This window comes from Leptonychotes weddellii, chromosome 10 (genome assembly GCF_054177405.1).
Source record: "Leptonychotes weddellii isolate Sample4059 chromosome 10, ASM5417740v2, whole genome shotgun sequence".
Classification (NCBI taxonomy): Eukaryota; Metazoa; Chordata; class Mammalia; order Carnivora; family Phocidae; genus Leptonychotes; species Leptonychotes weddellii.
This window is the reverse complement of record NC_138378.1, coordinates 46,525,795-46,553,764: the sequence shown is the minus strand read 5'-3', so window position 1 is coordinate 46,553,764 and position 27,970 is coordinate 46,525,795. Positions and strand designations below refer to the sequence as shown.

Genomic DNA, 27,970 nt, shown 5'->3' with positions numbered 1-27,970 from the left:
GAAAAAATGTTACTTAGCATCACCTAATACAGCATGCCAGCAATTGCAGAGATTTTCTGATGGTCCCATTCTAGATATTCTCATCCGTAATACAATTCATGCAGAGCACAGTGCGGCAAAGCCTCCAACCAAAACGCTCAAGCACCAAATAAAATCTGTGTAGTTGGATTTTATGATTAATGGGAGAGTGGAAAGAAAAGCCCATCATTTGAAGTCATGTCAAATCTTGCTGAAACACCCAGTACTCCCCCACGCTTCAGGTCCCATGTAGTGGGGTCTGGAACTGCCTTGTATCCTGTATGTATCCAGCTCCCATACTTAAGAGAGAGGGTGTCAGGAAAGGGGTGTGGCCCAGCAGGGGCTGCTGCTCTTGGGCTCTTCTTTCTGTCCACAGCCCAGGCTATCCCAGGAATTCATGATTGGGCCAATGTGAGCAGGCCCTATGGGAAAGTGTGTTCTTCCAAAATATGGCACAGAGAGGGTGTGAGCAGAAACACTGGTTAATGAGGGCTTCCGGTCCACCATGTTTGGTTAGTTACTGTTTACTTATAGTGGGTAAAGATTGCCTGAGACTTTGCAGAATAGTGTGAGGATTTGCCTCTCCTGCTGGGAAAATGTGTAAAGTTCTAAGAGAAAGAAAAATCCCATTATCTTTGTTAAAAAATCAAAAATACACATTGGAATTCAAGGTGCTTTTGCTACAGCTGGGAAAAGTAGATGGTATGACTTGAATGAAAGAAGAAGAAATGGAGCAGATGTGTGGGCAAAATAGCCACAGGGAAGTGGGGGGGCTGTGGAATTCTCACTCTGCCTCCTTCCCTAGAAGGTAACAGGTTTCCCTTTAAATTAGAGAGAAATGTTGCTTGGAGCCTGGACACTGTTGTGCGGTGGTGCAGGGCTTGGGGCTTGGGGCTGGGCGGGCACAGCCATCCTCTGAGACGTCCGTGAACCACACTGCCCGTTCTGCATTCAGAGATTTCCCTTTGAGCCTTTGAGATCTCGTAGCTCCACATGGCAGTGGCCTTGTGGCCTCATGGTTGCTTGTGATACGTTCCTTATCCCAAATCTTCACTCCCTGAACCTCAGCCCCGCTTCCACCTAGAGACATGGGCCATTTCCTTTCCCTAGGATCAGAGGGAGCACTCATCACGGCTTTGGAGGGTTTTATGGAAAGTGAGGATAGACTTTTTTTTTTTTTCTTAAAGATTTTATTTATTTATTTATTTGAGAGAGAGAATGAGATAGAGAGAGCATGAGAGGGGGGAGGGTCAGAGGGAGAAGCAGACTCCCTGCCGAGCAGGACTCCAGGATCACGACCTGAGCCGAAGGCAGTTGCTTAACCAACTGAGCCACCCAGGCACCCGTGAGGATAGACTTTTGACACTCCACAGTCCTCATGCACTTCCTGGTGCAGGGTCTTCTGATCCATGCTCTTATGGATTAAATAGACCTTTATTGGTGCGCGAGTCTGCACCACTTCACTGGCTGTATGTGTTGGGCCAGTTCCCTGATCGCCCTCAGCCTCAGTCCCCCCCTGCACAAATGGGGGGATTCTCACTTTGTCATGGGGCTGTTGGGAGTGTTCAGATCATGTAGGTGTCAGTGAGGTCAGGTTCCTCCCTAGTCCCAGACACCTGCTCTTGGATTTCACTGCCTCCGCAGCTACGTGTGACAGTGCTCCCATGGAATAATGATGCTCAGGTGCCAGAAGCTCGCCAGGCAAGCTTTGTTTTGGTGGCCATCTTGCATGGGTAAAGCTGTTGCCAAGACTGTTCAGAGGACTTTGGCCCTCTCCTGGTAAAATACATGTCTGAGAAAAAGAGAAATTCCAAGCCCTCACTCGGAGTAGTAATTGTTATTCATAGAGCGCTCCCTGTGCCTTATATTACAGTCTGCATTTAGGTACCTGTTAGGGGCTGAATTATGTCCCCCAGAATTCATATGTTGCAGTCTTAACCCCCAGTAAGTCATTGTGTGACTGCACTTGGTAAAGGTCCTTTAAATAGGTCATTGAGTTAAAACAAGGTCTTTGGGGGCGGGGGGTGTCCCAGTCCAGTGTCACTTGTGTCCTGTAAGAAGAAATTAGGACACAGACGTGCAACGAAGGGAAGCCCATGTGAAGACACAGCAAGAAGGTGGCTGTCTGCCAGCTAACGAGGGAGGCCTCGGAAGGAAACAACCCTGTCGACACCCTGATGTTTTGACTTCTAGCCCCCCCGAACTGTGAGAATATCAGTTTCTGTTGTTTACGACCCGTGGGCTGTGGTACTCTATGGTGGCAGCCCCAGAACACTGACACAGTGCCACTGTCTAAGGTCTAATGCTGTCTCTTCTGCTCCTCTTGACGCCTTTCTGTGCCGATGAATATTCTGTACGTATTTTCTCAAGTAGCTTTCATTACTCACAAATTTGAAAAGGTCTATTAGCAAGTTATTTGTAGGAGTGCCCAGGTGGCTCAGTCGGTTAAGCGTCTGACTCTTGGTTTTGGCTCAGGTCCTGATCTCAGGGTCATGAGATTGAACCCCGCACCGGGTTCCGTGCTCAGCAGGGTGTCTGCTTGAAGATTCTCTCCCTCTGCCCTTCCTCCCCTCCCCTCACTCACACACACACACACACTCTCTCTCTCAAAATAAATCTTTAAAAAAAAAAAAGTTATTTGTAAATATTATTTCTTGAAGTTTTGTTACCAGTAGAAATTGTCCTCTGCCTGGTCATTGCTGCCTTAGCATGCTGACTCCTTGATGAGGCTTAGAATACCTTGGTGCCCAAGCCTTCTGGACAGAAGTGTACTTTCATGAATGGTCTGCCTTCTGGATTCTGGAGCTAGTGAATCACCACAGTGCTCTCTCACGCATAGCTAAACTAACGTAGGTTTGAAATCGCACAAGAGGATTCATTCGAAGATTTAGAGGTTTATGTTTTCATGTGAAGTGAGTTAACTTGTAAGTAGAAGTCTAAAATCAACTTGGTTTAATATCCTGGTTTACTTTCGTATTTCCTATATGCTTGAATAAAATGTTGTATAAACACACACACACACACACACAGAGAAGCCATTTGTTTAAAGAATTGGTATGTTCGCCTAAAAACGTTGTGAACAGCCCCTTCGCATCGCTGTGCTGTCACCTCGTGTGCTATCCGAGGGCCTTTCAGTGGCTGGCCCCTGCTGGAGGCACTGAGCGGGGCTGCGGAGTCTTAGACCAGGGGTGAGCCTGCTCTGGGAGGCAGTGTGCAACACTCCAGAGTAGAGGATGATCACAGGGCAACGTTTTGTTCCTCTTGAACTCCTGCCCGTCAACAACGGAGTAGAAGCAAAGGTAATTCTTAGGATCATTCTGTCTTTACTCCATTTAAAGGAAGAAAATGAGAGGCACAAGCTACCCATAAAAGTGTCATGGGGGGGGGGCAGAATCTGCAAATGGCCACAGTTTCCATACCATCAAAATCTCCACATTGGCCAAGTTAAGAGGTGGTGCAGAGCTGGTGGGTGGCAGCCATCTATTAAGAAAAGCTGAGGAGCATGGCCCACCCTATGAGTCTGGGGGCACACCGCAGCTCTGAGCGTTGATGCGCCTTCCTCCCCTAGGCTCACTTCTCAAGAAGGTTCCAGAATTCTCTGCATTCTACCCGGGCTGAAACATTTTTGCCTTAGGGCTTTTCACCCTGTTTTCCCCATGCACAGGAAGAAGTTTCACACTGAAACTCAGCACTCAGTCCCTTACGTAACTGAAGCAACAGACCATGCTTGATGCACTTTGAGATTTTCTTATTCCCTTAAAGAAAACCAAAACAACTCAACACACACATACAAGGTGGTCACAACCCATTCAGTTGATTTTATGATCCACTAGTGGGTTTTGAATCACAATATGAAAAATTCTGCCTTAGACTTAACAGATCAACTAATTTTTTCTAATTGGCTCATCACAACATGTGGGAAATGAGTCTCTTGTTTTGAAAGGACAGAATTGCAGGAAGAGAAGAAAGGAAGGAGGGTATTGGTTTGTACCCAGTGGGGCCAGTCTGCTGCCAGGCAGCCCTGGGAGGGTCTGGAGTGTCCCTGGAGTGGTGCAGGCGGTGGGCTGGCGAGGTGGGAGCAGTGCGGGCAGCTCTGACTGCTCCTAGACTTAGAGCACATCTGAGCTCATCAGTCCAACTTCCCTCTGGGTACAAGAAGGCCGAAGACATGCTGTCTAAGCCTTTCTACCTTATTTTTCTCTCTGAGGGGCACAGGAATTTTCTAAAAAGTATCATCCTTCAGAAGGAAACTAGCTTTCTGCTGTTTTGTTATCTTTTTGTGCTGCTAGTACTCTGGTATTCTTTCAGAAGTGAATGAGAGAGAGAGGAGGTGTAGGAATTCCCAGCTTTTGCAAAGGCACACCCCACCTGCACCTCCCTTTGCCCGGCAGTGGCTGTAGGGTGTACCCACGGTGGCCCCCGTGTGTCGGAGGGATGGGGAAGCGTGTCCGAGCGCCAGTGATGCCCCCTGCGTGCCCACTGAGCCCTTGCTCTGTCTCCACAGGCCTCGGCAAGACCAAGCGGAAGACGAGCGCACGGGATGCATCCCCGACGCCCAGCACGGATGCCGAGTACCCCGCCAACGGGGGCGGCGCCGACCGCATCTACGACCTCAACATCCCCGCCTTCGTCAAGTTCGCCTATGTGGCCGAAAGGGAGGACGAGCTGTCCCTGGTGAAAGGGTCACGCGTCACTGTCATGGAGAAGTGCAGCGACGGCTGGTGGCGAGGCAGCTACAATGGGCAGATTGGCTGGTTTCCCTCCAACTATGTCCTAGAGGAGATGGACGAAGCGGCTGCCGAGTCCCCCAGCTTCCTGAGCCTGCGGAAGGGCACCTCCATGAGTAATGGCCAGGGCGCCCGGGTCCTGCACGTGGTGCAGACGCTGTACCCCTTCAGCTCCGTCACTGAGGAGGAGCTCAACTTCGAGAAGGGGGAGACCATGGAGGTGATCGAGAAGCCCGAGAACGACCCTGAGTGGTGGAAGTGCAAAAACGCCCGGGGGCAGGTCGGCCTAGTCCCCAAGAACTACGTGGTGGTCCTAAGCGACGGGCCCGCCCTGCACCCCTCGCAGGCGCCGCAGATAAGCTACGCGGGCCCTGCGTGCAGCGGGCGCTTCGCGGGCCGAGAGTGGTACTACGGGAACGTGACGCGGCACCAGGCCGAGTGCGCCCTCAACGAGCGGGGCGTCGAGGGCGACTTCCTCATTAGGGACAGCGAGTCTTCGGTAAGTGCCCCGGGGCAGCCGAGGTCTGCCCGCCGCAGTGCGCAGCTGTGTGTGTGTGTACATCGCACCCCACGCTGGTCGGCACCGTTCCCTCTCCACACACTGCGCATAGCCAAAGAATGTTTGGCCGTCCCATTAGCCTAGAGCCCCCCATATTTGGGTCTCCAGTTAAGCTAGAGGGATGCGATTTGCCTATAAACCCGCATAAGGTTGCTGCTCTGTAATAGACTTAAGTCTGCGGTGGGTGTGGGAACCCAGCTGGGGAAGGTGGCCATCACTCTCCTGCGGACGTACCCTCGCAGATGGGATGGTAAGTCAAATAGCTTTTTAGCTCCCAAAGGTGGTTTTCCCGCTCTACTGAGATTACCCCTTTAATGTTCTACAGACTCAGACGTCATTTTCTCTCCGGGCTTCCCATTCTGTTCATGACCCCACTCCCCCCACCCCAGCCCTGGTGGTTGACTCTGTTTCCGCTCTGGGTCCTAGGCATGTCTGCTGCACTCAGCGGGAGGGGCACCTGGTTTCCGACACAGCCTTTGTTGGTTGGTTGGTTTTCCTTTTGAAACCAACTAGTCCTAAGGTCATCTGCACTGCAGGCGGCATCACGGAGTTCATCTCCGAAAAGCTTTTAAAGCACTTACGAACAGAATTGAAAAGAAGACAGGGCTTGAGAGAGATGAGTTTGCATGTGTGAACTGAATCAGAGGTATGAGGCCCCTTGACTTGTAGCAGATCCATTTCCAGCGGCGGACAGATGTGGGGTTTGTGTTTTGGGGACGTGGCTGGGCCTGTCTGGAAGAACTGGGCCAGTGTCATGCAAGGTCACCTTTTCATGTGTAAACGTTCTGGAAATACTCAACCCAACGGGTTTTGTTGATCCCTTTGCAGATACACCTTCCATATAGTAAGATTTCCCCGAAACAAGACTTTTGTATTTAGAGTCCATTGCAATTACGTTGTATTGGTTCTAGCAGTTTTCAGTTTATTTTTTTAAATGCAAACTATAAGACTAGGAAATATGTGATCTGTACTGTAATTGGTGTCCTCTGGGAAGGTTGGTACCACCATCAGTAAGTGCGTATTCAAGACTCCTGCAGACTGATCTGAGAGGAATTCAAGGCCACAGAAATGTTTTTCCTCTTCTGAGAGACAGGCAGCTGTGATCTGTTCTTCTTCGAGGCAGGAGGAGCATCGTGGTGGTGGCAGCCAGACTCCTTACGGTGTCAGCAGGTCGCAGGGTTGACGGCCACCGTAGATGTGCTGAGGCAAGCACACCAGGCCTGGATATTAACTCCCTCTGAAATCTGAACTGAGATTTTCTTATCCAGCCGCCAGAGCTTATCGTTGCTGGCAAGACATCAGATTGAATTGTTCTCACGTGACATAAGCTCTGTGCATAGCTTCCTTTAGATCATGCTGGAAGCTTAGGAGGATGAAGTATGCTGCACATTTAACTTTTGAGCAGAAACTTAGAGGAATCACTGGAAAACGAATTACAGTAGAAGGTGGTTGGTCCAGAGTACTTAAGGGATAAGTATGATCCTGAGTCAGAAAGTATAATCTTGATTTAGAAATTTTGAGTTCGAGGGGTGCCTGGTTGGCCCAGTTGGTGGAGCATGTGACTCTTGATCTTGGGGTTGTGATTCAAGCCTCATGTTGGGTGTAGAGATTACTTAAAAATAAAAAAATAAAAAATCCTTAAAAAGGGACGCCTGAGTGGTTTAGTGGGTTAAATGTCTGCGTTTGACTCAGGTCATGATCCCAGGGTCCTGGGATCGAGTTCCATATGGAGCTCCTTGCTCTCCCTGCTTGTGTGCTCTCTCTGACAAGTAAATAAATCAAATCTTTAAAAAAAAAAAAAAATCCTTAAAAAAAAGAAGAAAGAAATTTTGAGTTTTGAAGACACTTCTAGGATGGGGAGGGGCCAAAGTAGCCCTTAGCCTCATTCATTGTTCTTCCTGTCTAGGGCTCGGGGACAGGGTAGATGAGAAAAACGCCCTCCAGATTGCCGGCCTTGGGGTGGACCTCCTACTACGTTTCCGTAGGAAAAACACACTCAGTGGGTGTCACTGTCTGAACCCAGAGAGCAGATCCTTGTGAATAGGGAGGGGTACAGGCACCCCTCTTTTCATTGTGCTTCACAAATACTGTGTTTTTCACAAATTGAAGGTTTGTGGCAGCCCTGTGAAATACTACATTTGCTTAATAGTTGGCACCATTTTCCACCAGCATTTGCTCACTTCGTGTCCCCGTCCCGTTTTGGTAATTCTCACAGTATTTGAAACTTTTTCATTATGTTTATATTTGTTATGGTGATCTGCGATCAGAGATTTTGACTCCCTGAAAGCTCAAGGTGATGCTTAGAATTTCTTAGCCATAAAGTATTTTTTAGTTGAGGCATGTACATTATTTTTTAGACATCATGCTGTCACACACTTAATGGACTACAGGGTAGTGTAAACATGACTTTTATGTGCTCTGGGAAACCAAAGAATTCATTGGATTCGCTTTCGTGTGAGATTTGCTTCTTTGCGGTGGTCTAGATGATCTCTGAGGTGTGCCTGAACTTGCATTATCTGGGTTCCGTCTAAGCACTGGAATAAGCTCCAGTGTCTTGTTTGTCTCAGATTATGAGAGAATATGCTGACTTTCTAAATAATTGAAACATTAACTTTTGACATTTTTGTAGAACCTTCTCCAGATTTTTTGCATTTTTGTCTTAACTTAGAAAAGCAAGGTATGAGACACAAATAGTGTGATTCTAGGAGGATGGAGGCAGGAGATGGCCCTGTATCAGCCCTGCACCCTCACTAGCACCAGGGTGAGGAGGGCAACGTGACCTGACGGTGTGCAGGGCTGCCTTGTCCTGGTGGCTTGTGCCCTGACACGTGGCATTTTCCACTCTTGGGATGCCTGCCTTGTGCCAAAGGGAGGCTACAGGGGTCTCCAAGGCATGTTGCTGCATTTCTCCCAACAGCAGACCTAGGTTTGCTTTTCTCGCTCATACCCGGGTCATCTGAGGCTGTTGAGGAACTTGAAATAGATGGACAGGTCCATTCCTTATTCATTTTCCACCATCTACTGACTGCGTCTGCCTCTTGCCAGTGCTCTCTTATCCCTTCCTCTCCTTGTCTCCTTTCCTATTCATTTTGGCTCTTTTGAGATGAGAGCCTGGCTTTCAAAGCAACCACCAGACCGATGTGAGCCCTTGAATCTAGCAGCTGTAATCTGACAGCACATCGTGTCATGCCGGGGTCAGAAAGGTTTCTGATAGGGTCTGCATTCCTACAGGACACAGAGACATCATTTCGCTTCCCTTTTCTGTCTTGCAGTCTTTGGGCCTGGGACTTTCCTCTGGTTGAGGTTACCATGGGACACCTGACTTCTGAATAAGCACAGTAGCATTTTTAGAGCCCTTCTTCCATATAGGCCTCGTGAAGATCTTCTGAGTGATTCCAATATAAATAAGCGAGGCGCTTGCTTGATGTTATCTTGCATTTAAAAATTCTCAGTATTTCTCTGTTTTGAAAAATAAAAATATATCCAACGCTGAGCCCTAGGACATGTGTGCTTTTGGGGGAGGAGAAGTGCCTATCTTGGAAAAACCAACACAAACATTGCCGCATCCCGTGCTAGCCGGTGTGAGTGATGTCATGGGTGTTTTCAGAGGTATCTGTCAGGCGTGTTTTATCAAGGAATGAACGGAATAACCAAATAATCCTTTTCAGGCTCTTTTTCCTGTCCCGACTCTCAATACCTACTCTCTGTTTTCTACCATCTTCTCTCGCTTCTTCTCCACTCCATAATCGTCATTTCTCCTCAGCAGCTCACGGTGAAAACAGCACGGTTTCTTATTCTCCATGTTCCGTTACCCTGCCTGCACCTGCGAATCCAGAGCTCATTAAGTCCAGAGAATTCAAAGTTCATACCTGTCCTCTGTGTGCTCCTCATACATCCTTATGTATTTGCCCACACTTACTCTACGGATACGGCTGGAAAGCTGTACCCACAGCTAAGAATACCCAGCAGCAAGGTTTCCAGTAAGCTGTGGAAGTTGTCAGTAGTTAGCTTTACAGGTGCTCTACCCTCCATCCTTGAGAAGGTTATTCGGAAAGAGACAGCTTACACCTGGGATGCGGTCTGCCAAGGGCACTAGCTGTGGCTTAGGGAGCTATTTTCCTCTGCCAGACTTTAAAAATCCCAGAGAGATCTCCTTCCTCACATGTATTATGTTTCACAGTAGGATTTGGGTACTAATTTCTGGTCATACACTGCATTTGTTTTTTTTGTTTTTTTGTTTTTATTGGAGAGAGAGAGCACAAGCAGGGGGAGCGGCAGGCAGAGGGAGAGGGAGAAGCAGGCTCCCCACTGAGCAAGGAGCCCGATGTGGGGCTCGATCCCAGGACCCTGGGATCATGACCTGAGCCGAAGGCAGACACTTAACCGTCTGAGCCACCCAGGTGCCCCTGCATTTGTTTCTGATGGAGAAAAACCACCCTTTGCTAAAGATAACATAATGTGTGTGTTGGCCACACGAACAGTCATCTATTCCATTCCTTCCTCTTTAAAAAAAAAAAAAAAAAAAAAAAACCATTAAGATTATTTGGCCAGGGAGGAGCAGAAGGAAAGAATTACTATAGTGCCTTGCTACAGAATTCCAATTCTATTTCTTATAGAAATCGTATTTTTTTTTGCCAAAACTCTGTTTCTGGGTGATGTCATCCCTTTGCCTCTCCAGATCACTGATGCTCACACTGTCATATTGTGCTACCATCTCCCTGAGGGCCTGGAAAGATAGAGACCACAGGGTCCCACCCATAACATTCATGACCGTGACCTGGGAGGTCTGGAGCCCGAGAATTTGCATTTCTTAGCACATTCCTGGTGATGCTGATGCTGCTGAGCTCGAGACCACACTTTGAAAACGATTATGTAACCTGAATGGTTTCAAACATATTTACAGCACTCGTTGAAATACTACATTTGCTTAATCCTACATTTGCAGGAACTATAAACATGCTTACAGGTGAACATTTATCTCTTCTAAAGTTTCCTTTAGGTAGAACTGTTGGCTTCTGTTGAGTGGAGTTCACCTCCTAAAGTGCTTTTCTGTTTTTTTCAGCTGTTTAGAATTTGGTAACAGACAAGGGGCCTTTGCCCTGTGCTTCATAGAGAATGGGAAAGAGTACGGTTGTCAGAGCAGAGTGAACACTGCCTCCTAGCAGCTGAGAGGATGGGGAGCCCCAGAGCGAGTTCCTTCCAGCAGTGACTTGCTCACGAGCTTTCTAAATCCACAATCTGGGGCCATGATCTCTAGATGTCTTCTCAGTGGTGGGTTAATGTTAAGAAAGAGCATAGGTTACTGTGAGCAGTGCCTACATGCATCTTTCCAATTGCAAAAATAATAAATTACTTTTTAATTGTCAGGCTCTTTGCCCAGTACTGAATGGAAGCTTTACGCCTGGATTTTTATAGTATGTCTCACTTGAAATATATCGAATTCTTAAAACTGGAAGAACCCGAAGCATCACTTAAGATGGCTACTTTTCTACGAGTTCAGTCCTCATCACCTGTTTTGTTGACCCAACTCTCAGATGGCTCTGAGCCTCGTCATCCCTGGCTAGCGCTTCCATATTTACCTTCAGACAAATCAACAAACCCAGGCTATGAACTGGCATCTGTGAAAAAGATGAGCCTTATTTAAAGCTAGTTCTTAAAATATAACCAATCACAAATATGCTCAAGGTATCACTCGTAATTTTTTTCAGAGCCCAGAGAGGGCTTCTGTACTGTGCTCTTGGCCTCAGTTAAAGGCCTGGCTCCTGGTTCTTCTGGGGAGGGAGGGAGATGGACTGGTTCAGTTAAGTGAGTGCTCTGCCCTGGAGCTCCCATGTCTTCGCAGACTGCCGATAAAATTGTATGTAAGCAGCAGGCAAAATATAACTGGCCTTTCAGTAACACAGAAGGCACCTGAGAATCTTAGAAAACCATTATGTATGATGAAGGGCTTTAAATGGAGTCTGATTTCTGCTTTGTTACAAATAAAAGAAAGTAAATAGTACTGAATCCATTGATTTGTGTTTGGAGGGAGATGAATGTCAAAAAGGAAGAGTAGTCTGTTACCCCAAACTCAGCTGACTTGTGACGAGTAAAGGAAGCAGGTGCAGGTTTGCCGAGTGGGCTCCCTCAGGCCATCGGACTAGGGTAGTGAAGCTGCATGTGGCCACTCTTCCCCCTTGTATCACTGAGAGTTGCTGAGTGACCTCTTCTGTTCGTGCCTCGTGTCTCTCCAGGTCCTAGTGTGCAAGTTTCCCTTCTTGCACCTCTGTTCCTGCTGTTGGGTTCTTGGATTGGGCTGTCTCTTCCTCCAGACCTTCGTACAGGTCTAGAAAATTCTAGAATACAGTTCCCCTCCCTGGCCCCCCTTGCCAGTGTAATGTACACATGTCCTTCAAGTCTCATTCTGGCCACCTTGGCTCCTGCAAAGCCTTTCCTGACCTGCAGGCCTGGGCCACATGCTCCCCACATGCTCCTGGGTCACAGGGCAGTCTTAAGCGAGGGTGGCATTGCTGCTGAGCATGGCTGTGTTGGCCCCTTCAAAGGCCAGTTCAGCACAGGGAGTGCGTATTGTGTGCTTTTGTTGGCCATTGAATCCCACTACCTTGGTGGGACTCCAAGAAATACTCTGCGTTAACCAATGAATTAATTATCCAGAATGTGCATAATAGATTCAGTATGGGAATCAGCAGCCAACCAGTGAAGAGTGCTAAAGATTCCAAAGTTCTCTGTCCATGCCTGTGTTCTCCTGGGGTTGTGCTAAGTGCACTGCTGAGCTTGAATCAGAACCGTGGCCTCTGGCATATTTTTTGCTGCCATGAGGGGGGTCCAGACACTCTTTCTTCAGGCCTGCAAACAAAGTGGGGAGAGAAATGGTCGTCCAATAACCACTGGCAACTGAAGAACAAGTCTTTCAAAGTAAAACAAAAAAATATGTCAAAGTAAATAATTTATCCATAACAGTATTCAGAAAGATTTTCATAAAAATCCCCTAGATCATGAGCTGCTATTTATCTAAATATTTATGTTGCTCTCACAGAAAATCACCAGTACCTGTAAGAAATGTTTTTCCCCAAAAACATTTCAAGATGTAATGGAAATTTTTAAAAACTGGGTCAAGGAAGTTTTTAGCACTTTATCTGTTAGAAAGGCTTATATGGCAAATGCATGCAGTACCAGTGTAGGCCTCTGCGGTGTCTGTTTTGTTTTGTTTTAACTCGGTTTCTTTTTAGCTGTGGCTACAGAAATAGCTAAACGTATTTGTCTTCTGGACGGAGACTGAGACTAAATGTATTTGTCTTCTGGATGGAGACTGAGACTAAATGTATTTGTCTTCTGGATGGAGACTTCCGTTTGGTTTCTGCAAGAGGTAGAAGTTAGGCTTACCTCCCAGTAATCCAACTATCACGCCACTAAATTAGCAATGAAAGAAAAGCATAGAAATTATTAGGATCTTTGTGAACTGTGCAGTTTGTTTTTCACAACACACACATGCATAGACACAGAGCGAAGGGCAGGTGAGGCTGCAGGCCCCGGCAGGTGCCCACTGGCCAGTCCAGGGGCATGTTCCCTGCTGCGGATATGGTTTCTCTGCTGGTGAAGGAGGATCACCAGTGCTGTCTTCAGCCTTCAGGATTGGAGAGTGAGATGGCTGAGGAACCGGGACGGAAATGTTTAAGTTTGGCTCTGGTTGACACTTGGTAAACAGAAACATGATTTTCTTGTGTGTAAGTAAGCGCCTGGAAGGCAAGCTCACATGTCTTCTCTCCTTAAACTGAGGACCCTGACTGCCTGCCAGGGGTCTTCACCCAGTGTCCCTAGAAAACTGTTTCTTTGCGATGTATAGAAGGAATTCCGCAAGAAGTGTATACATTGGTCTCAAGGTGTGTGCAAGGCAAGTGCTTGCCCAGCACACAAGCTTCCTAGGGTATCTTACTAATACCACCAATATTCAAATATTCTGAGAGGGCCCAGTGGGTGTCCCAGCCAAAGCCAGGCTGTATCACTGTAGCATTTTTGCAAGGTCAAGAAAAAAGTGATTCATAGAAAAAAGTAAAGTTTAGGGATCATTGTTGCCTGACCCTAGGCCAAAGGAAAAGCATGCTCCCCACATTTTTGGATCAGGAGGTGTGTCTGAGCCCTGTCTCCAACAGCCACATGCCCCCCTGCATGCCCCCCTCCCAGGAAAAGCCATTAACTAGGGTCACCAGGTGTTGCAGGTGATCTGAAGGAAATGTTGAGTTCTTGTGTACCACCTCTGTGCCCTCACTAGGAGCGGTGCGCTGGACCCCGTCCCCTCCCTGCCCCTCTCAGCGCCCCTGCAGCCAGAGACTGCACTCCCAGACGACTGCCGCTTAGCCTCCATGGTGGGAGGAGCACGTGTCCTCACCCGTCCTGATGCCTTGGGTCCCTCGGTCACATGCCTCTTGTTTCCACCGAAACTGCACAAAGCTTTTTAGACCCTCACAGAAACTTTAAGAGATGTTTTTTTTTATAGTGGCAAAATGTACATAATATAAAACTTACTGTTTTAACCATCTTTAAGTTCTGTGGCAATACGGGCATTCACATTGTGCAATCATCACTACCATCCACCTCCAAAACTTTTTCAACCTCCCTGATTGGGATTGTATATCCATTAAATACCATCCATTTCCATCTTGCCCCAGCCCCTGGTGACTTTCTACTTTCTGTCTCCTTTCTGTCTCTGGGAATCTGACTGCTCTAAGCTTCTCATATGGGTGGAATCATACAGTATTTGCCCTTTTGTGTCTGGTTTATTTCATATAACATAATGTTCTCGGGGTTCATCCATGTTGCAGCCTGTGACAGGATGGCCTTCCTTTTTTAGAGCTGAATGAGCTTCTATTGTATGCAAAGACCACATTTTGTTTTCCATTCATCTGTTGATGGACACTTGGGTCACTTCCACCTTTTGGCTGTTGTGCATAATGCTGCTGTGAATGTGGGTGTGCAAAAATTTTTTCGAGTCCCTGCCTTCGTTTTTTTTTAATGTATACCCAGAAGTGGAATGGCTGGGTCAAATGGTAATTCATTGGTTAATTTTTTGAGGACCTGCTATCTGTTTGCCACAGCGGCTGCACATAGCACGTTCCGACTGGCAGTGCACGGGGTTTCTCCACATCCACGCCAACAGTTGTTACTTTCTGTTTTTTTGGTTTTTGTTTTTCACGATAACCATCCCAAATGGGTGTGAAGTGACAGCTATGTGGTTTTGATTTGCATCAGCACATAACCTCTTAATCTCCGCTTCACTGTTTGCTTCTTTGGGGATGTTTCTCATGCTAGTACTAAGCAGCTCCTCCCCATGACCTCCATAGCATGGCAAGAGCCTGGTAGAGTAACAAAATAGAGTTACCCCGTGGAGTTTATAACACAGAAAGCGGTTCATTATGAGTTAGGTCCGCGGGTAGTAACGACAAGTGGAATTGTATACAAACTGGCCCGCTCACCCCATTCTTCCTTAGTGCATTCTGTTTCACCTTTTTGAAAGTTCCCACTAGATTATAGTCCCTGGAAATATGACAGAATCAAGCATGAGTAGTTCAGCAAACAAATGGGAAAAGACACATGTAAAATTTTCCTTAGCCTGGCGGCAATAATTCTCAAAGTATGATTGCTGGACAAGCATCAGTGTCACCAGGGAACTTGCTAGAAATGCAGATTATCAGGCCTCACCCCAGACCTGCTGAATCTGAGTCTCTGGGGCGGAGCCCTGCAGCCTCCGTGTGAACAAGTTCTCCCAGTGACACTGATGCTCAGATTTGGGAACCACTGAATTGTGGCATATGAAATTGGTTCCAGCCCATTTGAACAGCACTGTGTTATATGGTAAGATTCCGAAATGAATTATTGAATGTCATTTATTTTTGATCATTTACACTGGGTATGACATGGCAAAAAGATGAGTGACAAGGACAATATTCTAAAAGCCCAGACTCTGAAGTACTTACATTTAACTTTAGGAAATGTGTTTTGGGAGGCAGGGAGGGATAAACACACATGCATATACTAACTTTAAACACTGTTGTTTAAAGATTAATAGACTGTTCTGTGGTTGATGACTGAGTTCTGTAAAGTTTATTTCAAAAGAGAATGAGAATGTTTGATCATGTCACATGGATTGGCTTCAGGTCTGTGGAGTAAACACTTCAAAGACACATTTTGTAGAAGAAGAGAAAGCGCCATCGAAGAGATAATCTGGGGATGTAGAAACAGAGAGTAGTATCAGTTGACAGCTAGTGGCCTAAGTATTGACAGTGAGTCAATTTTGATTAAAAGAAGGCCGTATTAGACAACCAGGGCAGGTGATCTAACAGAATGATAAAACCAAAAGGCAGCTTTTTTGAGATAAGAACAGAGAGAGTATTGATCAGTGGAATAGAGTTTGCCTCTAATCCATTGGCACTCAGATTTTTTTGGTCAAGGAACTACTTCTCTGGACAAAGAGAGAGATCCATTTACCAAACAGAAGGAAAGAATGATCCAGCTATTGATAAGAAACCAACCAGGTGACCTGGATTTGGAAGTAGTGGGACTGTTGAATATATGCATAAATTGTTGATGTTCAAAAACCAGCATGACTGGAAATAGGTCCAGAGTGTACCTGGGAGGCTTGGCGAACCACACAAACGACATTTCTACTCTCCAAAGTGAAAGATAAGAAGTTCTAAGAATCAGGAGTGCCTGGGAGCAAGGTCCCACCCTTCCCTGTTATTTCTTCCCAGCCATGTGCTAAGAAGAAAATCAATATTAATACTTAAGCTATCTGGGATGGAAGAAGAAATAAAGGACATTACAGATTGTTCTCAGCATCCATTTTTTCTCCATCAATGAGAAAATAGTGATTAAATCTTGAGGAAAGGAGAGAAATATTTGACGAGGGTATCGGTTTTATAAAAATGCAGAGGTGCTTTACAGCAAATATTTGAAACAGTGGATCAAGTTGATGAAGCTGTAGAAATAGAAATAGTATCAAAGAGGGTGTTCTTTGGTTTTCTTTTGTAAAAGTGGTTATTTGTGAGCAGAAATTGCAAAAAGGTGAGATATAAAAATTACTTAAAGGAATGAAAACTGGAAGAGATGGTCAGAATGGGAAATACGTAAGTCAGTGCATTTATTGAACACCTACTCTGATCCCAGTGTGGACATGTGAGATTAAATCAAGTTCTACTACTTAGAGGGATTATATTCAAATAGGGGGCCTAAAACCTAAACAAAAATAATAATATATTAGTAAAAGCCCTGAGAGATGTTGATTTTCTGCCAATCTAGTAATTATCCTCCCATTCCACTTGGAAAATGACTTCCTAAAAAAAGGGGGGGCGGGGTGGGTAGAATGAATGGCTTATCCCAACTGATAATTCTTCATAATCTCTGGTTCAAAAGCATGAGAATAGAAAAAAAATCATTCCTTTAAGGGACAGTCAGAAGGAGAGAACAAGAAGACATGGTCTGATATTAGAAAATTTCAAAAGTTAGCACAGTGTTCAGTGAAAAGAAATGATACAGAGTAAGTATAGCATTTGGAGAAGGAAAGGGAGGAAATTTGGACAGTGGGAGGAAGCTCAACTACAGGAATTGAAGGCAGATGTTTCAAAATGGAAGAGAAGGTACAGGACTGAGTCTATTAGATTTTAGTGCAGCCAAAGAAAGTTTAACAAATATGGTACCTGTGATGGCTTAAAAAGGTGTCCACAAATTCTTTGATACCCTTCTCCTCAAAGGGTGGAGCCAGATTGCCTCACCTTCAGGAGGGGCTGCACTTAATGACTCACTTTTAATGAACAGAATGTGGTGGAAGTTATGTTAGGTGATTTCCAAGACTGGATTGTGAAAGACATTCTGGCTCTGCTCTCTCTCCGATCACTTGATCATGAGGGAGTCAGCTGCAGGTGTGAAGAAACTCAAGTAGCCCTGTGGAAAGGCCCATAAGACCAAGAACAGAGGCCTCCGGAGTGGTTCATGTGAGCAGACCTGGTTCTTAGAAGCAGCTTTTGCATCCCCAGTTGAGACTTCAGATGATGTCTTGACTACAGCCCATTAGGAGCTGAGTGGCTTTAGCTCAAGGTTTAAGGCACTCCCAAATTCCTGAGCCACAGAAACTGCAATTATAAATGTTTGCTGTTTAAGCCACTGAATTTAAGGATGATGTGTGACACAGCAATAGACAAGTAATATGGTACCCCAGGTAGAAGGCAAGACTATAAGAAAGGCGACAATAGAAAATGACAAAGTTCAGCAGACACAGCTTTACCATTGGTTGTTTAAAGAAAGAGCAAACAAGTACCTGTCATGTTGATAATGTTTATTTTCCCTCTGCTGAAAATCAGGAGGGGACCTCAAAGATACTCAGTGGCAGATAGTTCAGTGGCCATCTATTTAGTGCTTATGTATCAGATCCATTCTTTCTCCTGTGTATATAAAAATGAGATAGAAATGAGCCTCTTCCTCAGGGAGCTTGGAGCCTAGTAGGAGAGACAGATATAAGCAAGTAAGGACGACAGCATGATCACGTGTGAAGTAAAAGGTGGTGCTTCTGCAATAGGAAGTAGACCTCTTCTAGTTAGCTTAGAAAGTTAAGTATTCTCTAGAAATTCTAGTCAAAAGAAATCTTTTTAAATATTGACAAGATGCTGATTGCTATCTTTATAAAGTTTCATAAAAGGAACTTAAAGAAGAGCCCTAAATGACAGTGTTTGCTTAATATTTCCCCGAAGATGTTGTACTTCTGACATTACTATAGTTTATTAAACTGTTCCAGTCTCTTCCCAATTTCAGGAATTATCTCTGTTTTGTGGTTGAGAAAATTGAAGCAGAAAACCATTGGGAAATCTGCGCAAGGTCACAACACTAGTCATTAAGGAGCCAGAATATGAACCCAAGCAGCCTGGTTCCCGAGCCTCTAATACAACCAACTATCCTGCTTCTCAATAGCGTAACTGTAATAGAGACCTGGAGTCTGAACAAATTACCACTTGTCCAATGTCACACGACCAGTTTCCATTTCTGGTCATGGTGGACTAATTTCTCACAGACTAACACTTTCTGCCAAAAACACCTCGAAAAGCTGGACGAAACCGTGAAACAAAAAGCAACCAAGAAGTAGTCTTTCAGGAGCCTACAGTGCTGGGGGGCAAAAATTGGAGGTCAAGGCCACCCAGGAGATAAGGCCCCAGAAAAAAATCCAGGCCTTTAGTATGGACTCCCCAAAGTCTACATACTAGATGCAAAGGCAAACCTGAAATTAACCGTCATCAGTTCTGTTCCTCATTGGATTAAGGTGTTCTGCCCCACTGTCACTGAGTACCGAAGCAAAAGCAAATCCTCTCTGGAGGACACTAGCACCATTTCAAACCTCATATTAGTATGCAGCATTCAAATTAAAGTACCAAAAGACAAGACTGAATTACCAAAAACAAAGAGGGGAGGAAAAGAGAACAAAAAGAGACCCATAGAAGCCCAGAGTTTGAATGTGTCAATGTGGTCTTTAAGGTATATGGATTAAGAAATTCAGCAAGATGAATTTGAGTAGAAAATTAGAAGCAATAAAAAGGAACAAAAGTGAGAATTATAAGACTGAAAAATACAATAACTGAAATTAAGAACTTGGTGACTTTACCGTAGATTAAACACAGCCAAAGAAAGGATTAGTAAATGGGAGGAATTAGAGATTTTAGGATACACACACAAAAAGGACAGAAAATACAGAAAGAGCAACAAGAGATTTTGCCATGGACTGAATGTGTGTCTCGCCTCACCACTGCCAAAGTCACATGCTGAGGCCCTACTGGGGACAATGTGATTGTATTAGGTTGGTGGGGCCCTCATGAATGGGATTAGTGCTGTCATCAAAGAGGCCCTAGAGAGCTCTCTTGCCCTTCCGCCTTCCGAAGACACCATGAGAGGATTGTGAAGCAGGAAGCAGGCCCTCATCAGATACCAAACCTGCCAGCTACTTGATCTGGACTTCCCCACCTCCAAAACTGGGAGAAGTAAATTTGTCTTTAAACCACCCAGTTTATGGTATGCGGTTATGGTAGGCTGAACTGAGATTTACAGGACCCAGGTGAGAAATTTAACATGCATGTAATTGGTGTCCCAAAAGAATGGATGGGGAGGGGGGAGAGGTCGGCAAGAGGGTGGAGGCGGTATTTGAAGCGGTAAGTACCAGTGCCACCTGACTAGTGGATAGCCAAGACAGGTCTCCTTGCTTCCAATTTAGCACCTTTAAAACATTCTTTATTGGGCGCCTGGGTGGCTCAGTCGGTTAAGCGACTGCCTTCGGCTCAGGTCATGATTCTGGAGTTCCGGGATCGAGTCCCGCATCGGGCTCCCTGCTCGGCGGGGGGTCTGCTTCTCCCTCTGACCCTCTTCCCTCTTGTGCTGTCTCTCATTCTCTCTCTCAAATAAATAAATAAAATCTTTAAAAAAAAAAAAACATTCTTTATTGGAACACCTAACACACAGGAAATGTCTTTTAAGTATATTATTAACCCAGGTCAAGTTTAGGAAACAGGACATTGCTGGTACTCTCGAAGCTACTGCCCACCCCCAGATTAGCCTCCTGATTGCACCACCCCTCCCACTAGAGGTAACTGCTACCTTTAATTTTATGATAATCATTTTCTTGATTGTTATGTGTGTATCCCTAAACAGTACATTTTAGCTTTGCTTGCTTTTGAATTCTATAGACGGTATCATCCTACTGTAGCTATTCTTCCTTCTTTTGGTCCATACTCTGTGAGATTTATTTAGTCCATGTTGATGCATCTGTGTCATTGTTTGATGAAGTATATACCTCATCTTTTTATCCATTTTCCTGTTGGTGGACGTGAAGAGTGTACAAATCATATCAATAATCCTGCTTGGACATTCCTAAACCTGTACTCTGGGACACATGTGCATGCTTCTCTAAAGCACTTCTCTAGAGCACATTCCTGCCATGAGATTGCAGAGTTCTTAAGAATGCCTGTTTTCATCTTCTCCATGATGCAAAAACAGTAGTACTGGCTTGGACCCCCACCAACCGTGAGGAGTTCCCCAGTCCAGCACACTTTCCACCTCAGAATCACTGTGGCACATTGGCCTCCCAGTGAGGGACACTCAACAGGCTTCAGCCCTGGGCCCCAGCGTGGAGAGCTTATTAGTTACCTCATATGGGCCTGTGTCTTCAGATCAGTAACACCCCCAAACAAAAACCTGTGTGGAGAGAGAAGGCGGGGCTGGAGTCTGCTGGGGTCCTCTTTCTCAACGTAAGTATTCACACAAAACCCTGTCAAGGTCCTTTGACCGGCTAGCTTCAAGGTGGAGTGCAGAGGCACAGTATCAGCCACCGCTGCCAGTCGAGGGGAGCATGGCATGGTTTTTTTCATCCGACTCCCCTAAGTCATTCCAGAAAATGGACAAGGTGTGGACAAGGCTGGTGGCATCGCCTCCCCAGGGGTCTTCCCCCGCCTCGTGCTCTTTCTCTGGAGGCAGGGTTATTTTGGGTGTGGAGCCATTCCATCGCTGTCAGACCCGGGGAACTGGCCCAATTTAAGGAAAAGAGATTCTGTCCACCAGCATCCCAGCTGTTTCATTGAGGCAGTTCCGCACAGGAATGTCAAGCGGGGCCGGACTCCTTAGGACAGAATCAGAAGGGCATCCGCAGCCTGGGGATGAGGTTGGCCACAGATCTCCCTGCTGTGAGGGGCTACTCATCAGGCATGTTCGTATCTTTTTCCCATGGCTCTGAACATTTGAAAACACTGCTGGTGGTTGGCGCAGATTGCATTTCTGTACTCAAACTGTATCAGCATCCCGTGGATGGCTCACTGAGACACAGATGGCCGGGGTTAAAACACAGATGGCTGGGCCCCACCCTTGAGTTTGATTCAGCAGGTCTGGGGCGAGGCCTGGGAATTTGCTTTTTCTGACAAGTTCCCGGGTGATGCTGCTGTTGGTACTGGTCTTGGGAGCACACCTTGGGAACCACTGGTCTAGCTCATCTTCAGGCTTCATTCGGTGCTAGTTAGTGATGTCGACTGAAAATCCGCTCGGGATGAACCGAGAATTCCCCCAAGTGTTCAGCATTCCTGCTTGACATCAACTGGGTTCGTTCTATGTCCTTAACTTTGAAGGTTTCTGCTCAAGAGCCCATGAAATTAAAAAGTACCTTCTCCGCTGCATCAGCCCTACTGCCGTAACACACAAATACACGTGGCACGCCATGGTGTTAAATTAAGGAGCTTAAATTAAAAGCACATTTCCCTGTTCAGTAAGTCATCTGTTGATCATTTGGCTTAATTAAAATTGGGTCTATCATGTACTTACCCTGACTCACATACTACCTCAACTTCGATGCTGCTTCATCTGTGAATTGATTAAAGGATCTGTAAAACTAGCACAGTGCCTGGCTTGTGCTAAACTATAAAAGTGAGATTGCCTTCCGTCTTCATCTAAAGGCACAAACTTCTGGCACAGAATATATATATATATATACACATATATACATACATACATATATACATATATGTATAGATATATAATGTAATAGAAGCTTGAAACTAAACATTGCTTTAAGGAAGACCTGAAGCCCTCAGGAGAGGGGTGAGTGGTTCATAAGCTGTATGTACGGCTGCGTAGGGATGCGGTGTCCTGATGCACTAGGACTAATAACTGTTGTGACAGAGATAGTGATGCCGGTGCTCCAGGCCTTGCTCCCACGTGGAGGACATGTCCGGCAGTACCTGTTTCACTTGGTTCTTTTTTCAGAGCCATACACAGCAACCAACTTGGAAAATAATATGGAGGACACTGAGGCTAGCTTGCATCTATCTTGTTCAGTCCCATGAAAACAGTCATGATTTGAGAATTGATTAGAATGACTTAGAATGATGTTTTGTGCCATTTAGAATATTATGTTGACAGGGCGGGTTGCCAGGATCATCTGTGACATCAGGGTTTGTCATGATTCATTTCTAAGAGGTCTAGTGGAGGAAATAATTTCCAAGTTCTGTGTCCTCCTCCCCACCCCCTAGACCCTCTCATGGCCATGATTCTGAAAATCCTATGTAGCGTGAGGTTGAATCAGAGATCAGTCTTTCTGTGTCTTCCTGAAGGTCCAGCCTACCAGCACTTCCTGGGTCTCCTCCAGGGCATCAAGTCCCGGGGTTAGCACGGAGATAAGAAGGGGCTTTTCTCTCAAAGGTTTGTTTCTCTTTGGTCTGTTTGGGGTAGAGGGATCCATAAATACAAACTGTGAATACAGTTGTCTCTCGATTCTTGCACGGTAGCAGCTGTGACTGGTAGGTGAGCCCCGCAGTGCTTTTGCAGTGTTGAATGCCCTTGGATACCCATTTCCCTGGGATGTCATTGGTTCATGGGATTTTCACTTGTTTTGCAAGATTTGCACACTTTGGACCAAAGGTTTGTAAGCTCCGTGTAAAAGACAGTGGCTGAGATGCTTGTTAATTTTGTCCCCGTGGGAAGGGCACAAAGCTGGGTGGTCCTCAGCAGCAGGAAGTTGCTGGGTTTTGAGAAGCACTGAACCCAGCTTTAGGAATTCTGTTAAGAACTGTAGTAGGCTCCCACCATCTGTATGGCTCTCTGGAATACAGCGGTGGAGAAGACGTGATCCACCTGGCCTAATGCATAGTGAAGGGATAGGACATCCGTGTAAATTGTTTATTACAGTGCAGTTACTGGGATACACTCTGCTCCTGTCACTGGAAACTGTCAGCTTTCTGCTGTATGGCAAGCAAAGGAGGGGAAGAACTTATCTTGATTGAGAGAGAATGGGGAGGCTTCTTCGGGGTGGAAAAGTAGGGGCCAGTCTCCTACTTCCCCATCAGCTGCACTGGCTAGTCAGTGTCTCATAAGAGGCAGGACCAATGTTAATAACAATAATGGTATCTTTCTAAAATTGATTCACATATAAGTAAGTCACAAATTCAGACACTTCTCAATAAAATCTGCGCTTCAACCATAGTACAGCCATCCCCCTGGGATTTACAAACCATGTTTAAAATGCAGCCAAGAGTTTTCAACTGCTCTTATTTATTTTTAAATAGCTTAGAATTAGAAAAATTTTTGATGGCTTCATTTCTAATAGTCCGAGGAAGGGAGATTTCTAGCTGCTGCCTATATGCAAACCACTTTTTAAAAATTCCCAGTTTATCAGAAATAGGTTGGCAAATAAAAAAATTTAAGTTTCTTCAGCATCAGGGTAACACTGGTATCCCATGTGCTATGTATGGGGTCCCCAGTTTTCGAGTAACTAAAACATGTTTGGCATGGAAGCTGTACTAAGCAAAATGCAGTTTTTCTTGGATTCAGAGCACGCGAACCTCGGACGGGCCCTGGGTGGCTGGGAGCCGCAGGTGCCGCGCTGGATACTACCGCGCCTGGCGTGCGTGCGTGCGTGCGTGCGTGCGTTCCCCCCGCGTCTCCTGCGCGTGGCCCCTCCTGACTCGTGTTCCGTTTCCTCCCCAGCCCAGTGATTTCTCCGTGTCTCTGAAAGCATCAGGGAAGAACAAACATTTCAAGGTGCAGCTCGTGGACAATGTCTACTGCATCGGGCAGCGGCGGTTTCACACCATGGACGAGTTGGTGGAACACTACAAAAAGGCACCTATCTTCACCAGTGAGCACGGGGAGAAGCTCTACCTCGTCCGAGCGCTGCAGTGACGGCCCCGCCCACAGCCGCTGCCACCTCCAGGCCCTCGGTGCCGCACTCACGTCCCCAGAGCCCGGCGGATCTGCCCCAGGAAGAAGCCGCGCTCACGGGCCCTCGGGCGGCGGGCTCCGCTCGGTCCGGTGGTTCATCGGTTCTTGGCTTCCTTTGCCTCGTTTACCTTTGCGTGCAGGTCGGTTCGTTTTTCCACTCGCCTCCCCTTTGCCAGGTTGGGCCCTGACACCCACTTTCCGGCCTGCCCTCCTCCCGGCCAGGTTTCCAGAACGGGAGGTGGAAGAGGGCGATGTTCGATCACTTTACTCCTGCTCAACTGAAAACAGCCTTAGTCTGTTCAGATTGTTCGTGCTAACAGAACCCCTCATTAAACAGACATCGGGCACGGTTGGAACGCACCGAAGCTGCCGTTAATTAAGTCAACTACAGAAAGCCGGGGCCGGGCGCTCCTGCAGACGTCCGTGGCCCTGGGCCTGGCAGCCGTGACTCCGTGCCCTTTGCCCTTGCGTGGCTTCCAGACCGTCCAGGGAGTGGACACGCCTGCTGGTAGCAATACCAGAACCACCAGATACGAGAGTAGTGAGGAAAGTCCAGTGCCTTCGGGGCTATGCTTGCAATAAAAGAATTTCCTTGAAAGTCAGTCTGCAGAAGCGAGACCCGTGACTCAAAAAGACAGATGTTGTGGTCGTTTATCCCCCAGATGTGCCATCTGCATAGTGCTTTTTCCTCTCGCCCTTCGGCTTGTTTAAATTTCACAATTATGTATTTAATTCTCAAAATAATATGTATCCGTAGCCATTTGTTGACACTAATACAGATGATTAAGGAAAACAGCTGATCTTTGGGGAAGGGGAGCTACTGTACACTTTACACACACACACATACACACACACACACCATATATATATATATATAATATATATATATTATTTGCTTTACAGGGAATTTTTCAGGGTTTACAAGAGAATATGTGATTGGTAGTAAGAGACACAGAATGTTTATGAAGAAATTGCATTTTCTTTTTTCTTTACATTTGAACTTCTTTATAGTTTAAATATACAGTCTTGAGATGGCACATTCCTACAACTGAAGAAGGGGTCTTGAGACCTCCTAAACTTGCATACTCAGTTTTTTGGATATTGTAATAAAAAAAAAAAAGTATTATGACAAGACTATGTGTGTATTTATCTTTGGGAAAACTCAGAGTCCGATCTGGGAGAGTAATTGCTCTAGCATTTACTGGACACTCAGTGCCTATGGGGAAACAATTTTTAGAGAGGAGTTTAACAAATTTATTATTTGCCTGTTTTCTTTTTCTACCACCACGTATTTTGTATGCTGAAATAATAAATTTTAATTAGTGAAACTCCAAGAGAAAGCAGAATCTCACGCTTGGTCGTAACTTTACTCTTTGGAAATTATTCATTAAAAAATGTTGTACCAAACTTTGGTCAACCACGCTGCTCAGCACCAGCTTTTCTCTCTCCACCCGTGTCTTACTTTCATTCTCTCAGTTGGTAAGCAGATCTCGAACAGTCGCAACGTGCCAGGCACTGGGAACAGTCACATCACAGAGGAGTTGTGCCCTTACGGCACAGCTAATGACAGCGCATGTGTGTTCAGCGCCCCGTCTATGCCAGACTCGCAGACACAGCGCCCTCACTCATTCCTCATCACAACCCCCTGAGGTGGTCCTGCTCTCATCCCCCTTAAATAGATGGAGAAAATGGGGCACAAAGTAAATGCACAAATGGCTGGTACGTGGTCGGAGAGGGTGGCAAACCCAGAGAGCTGGCTTTGGTGCCGCACCCTTCCAACATCAGCCCAGGGGGGCTTCCAGGAGAAAGAAGCAATTTGGTGAGAGCTTGCACTTAACCTACCATTCCTGTTCTCTGTGAGTTCATTGTATCTCTTTGTTGCCTTTGATATAAATTAGACGTTTGGGTCTGGTACCTGGAGTTGGGGTACCCAGTTCCATAAGAATATATATCCAGGTGAGTGAAGTGGATCATTACTTTAGGCAAAGCACATCTATTCTATACCTTATCCCTGGAAATTATAAGTCCTTCTGACTTTTTCAGGTCTCACAGTTGTGTGTTCCATTTTGACCTGATGTTAGAATCCCTCCATATAATGAAATGGGTGTCTGGATAGCTGAAAGACTTGGGTTTACACATAGCAATTAAGGAAGAAACAAGCAATTAAAGGACACAATACAGATAGACATTTTGGCTTCAGGAACTTCCCTAAGGCTTATAGTTAAAATTGACCGTCATTTTCAATCTTGTCCCACACCACCATGGGAAGTCTTCCAGCTGCCTGGGGCAGATCAGGATTCATATTTATAAAAGTTCCAGCATCCCTGGACTTCTGGCACCAGGTGGACCGGTGGAGGGTAGATTGATAGCCACAGTGTGAGCCTGTTGACGGTGGGTAAGGCAGTCCAGGCAGGGTCCCTGTGTGGTTTGGAGTGTGGACGGCCGATGCTCTGTCCAGGTGGCCCTTCTGCCATCACCTTCCTGCATATCCGAGATTTCCCGGACAGATCTTGAGTTTCCATTCCCTTGCCTCTGTACAGACGGCAAAGGACAATAAAGGGCAGTCATTTTATAGTTGTGTGACTCTGCTCATTTGTTTGCATTCAATGTGCCTTCATTTTTCAGAAACAGCCCTGCTGAGTTACGGCCCTGAACTACCAAGCCCTCACACGTGACGAGTGCCAGATGCTATTAAATCATGTTTCTAGGGAGCTAAAACTGGCCATGTTTTCTCCCAAAGTGCATCACAAATTATAGTCTTAAATTATAATTAGAATCTTTAGGTCTACTGAAACTCTGACATTTCAAACAAAGTATTTTCGGTGCCAGTACAATTTTGTCTTTGGTTTCTATATGTGAAGTGGTTTATAAACTACTTCTCTACCATTTCTGCCACATGATATCAGGATGCCAAATTAATTTTAAGACCAAAGTTTGGAACTGTGAGAGCCTAGAAACGCTTGAAAGTATTCTTTTAAAATAAAACATTTTGGTAAATCCAGGCCTGGTCTTGGGCACTTTCTCACTAGAATTCCGCCATAGGCGTGTAATTCGTGTAATTACCACTCGTGTAATTAATACAGTCGTTTCAGGTCTGTCTGACACCTTGCGGGGCTGCTGTCTGCTCTCCCATGAAGCAGTATCCTTCTTCCAGACTTGGGAGCTGCTGCCAAAGTCAAGTGTGGTGGGAGGGCCCGGTTATCCTTATTAACCCTGTGACTTCAAGCGAACCAGCCAGCTCCTCTGAGCGGGTTTGCTTGCGGGCAAATGGGGCTGCTCCCCATCTTGGCGATTCCCAGGCTTGTGTGAGGATTATCTGGGATAGAGCACTTGACCAACTTCGTAGGACATGCTACACGGCACTCATCAATGCCGGTCAGGCTGATCTGTGTCACATAATCTACTTGACATTTTTCCTCATTTGTTGGAACTTTGGTGCCTCCACCAGCCACGGGCTTCCTCAGAGAGCCCAACTGCAGAGGTCTGGCACCCTGAGACCCTCAGCATGGCCCCTACCGGCAGGGTCAGCGCCAATCCACCCCCACTCCTTAGAACGTAGACTCTTCAAGTATGCGAGGACATGTGTTCCAAGAAACTTCTCATTCTAAAAATGTGACCCATCTTTCATTAGAAGCCCAGGCCCCAGAGCCATACTTAGCTATACCGAGCACCATACTCAACTTACATTCTTACCTCAAGTAGTCGACAAACTCACGTCCCTAAAAAAATCCTCCCTTGAGGAGCAAACATTTTTGTTTTCTCCTTGGCGAAGGGGCGGTGGGGTGGGGGGGCGGGGGGCGGTAGAACATCCTCCAAGTTCCTTATATTTCTTAGCCTGAGCTGACAACACAAGAGTCATTGCGTAGTGGGCAAAAGTTGAATAGGCCAACCAGTGTTCAGAACACCTCTGCCCCCTATCTTAGCTCGAGCTGCTATAAAA

General features: G+C 46.0%; 1 protein-coding gene across 12 annotated transcripts in view; it reads left to right on the top strand.

Moving 5' to 3' along the window:
* Positions 1-25,162, top strand: part of NCK2 (NCK adaptor protein 2) — a 145,365-nt gene extending 120,203 nt beyond the window's left edge. For all 12 annotated transcript variants that reach the window (XM_081833322.1, XM_081833320.1, XM_081833319.1 and 9 more), the window contains 2 exons: positions 4,523-5,244; positions 23,797-25,162. In XM_081833322.1, the coding sequence (XP_081689448.1) occupies positions 4,523-5,244; positions 23,797-23,991 (917 nt within the window). In that variant the 3' untranslated portion in view covers positions 23,992-25,162. The remainder of the gene's footprint in view (positions 1-4,522; positions 5,245-23,796) is intronic.
* Positions 25,163-27,970: the final 2,808 nt, after the last annotated feature.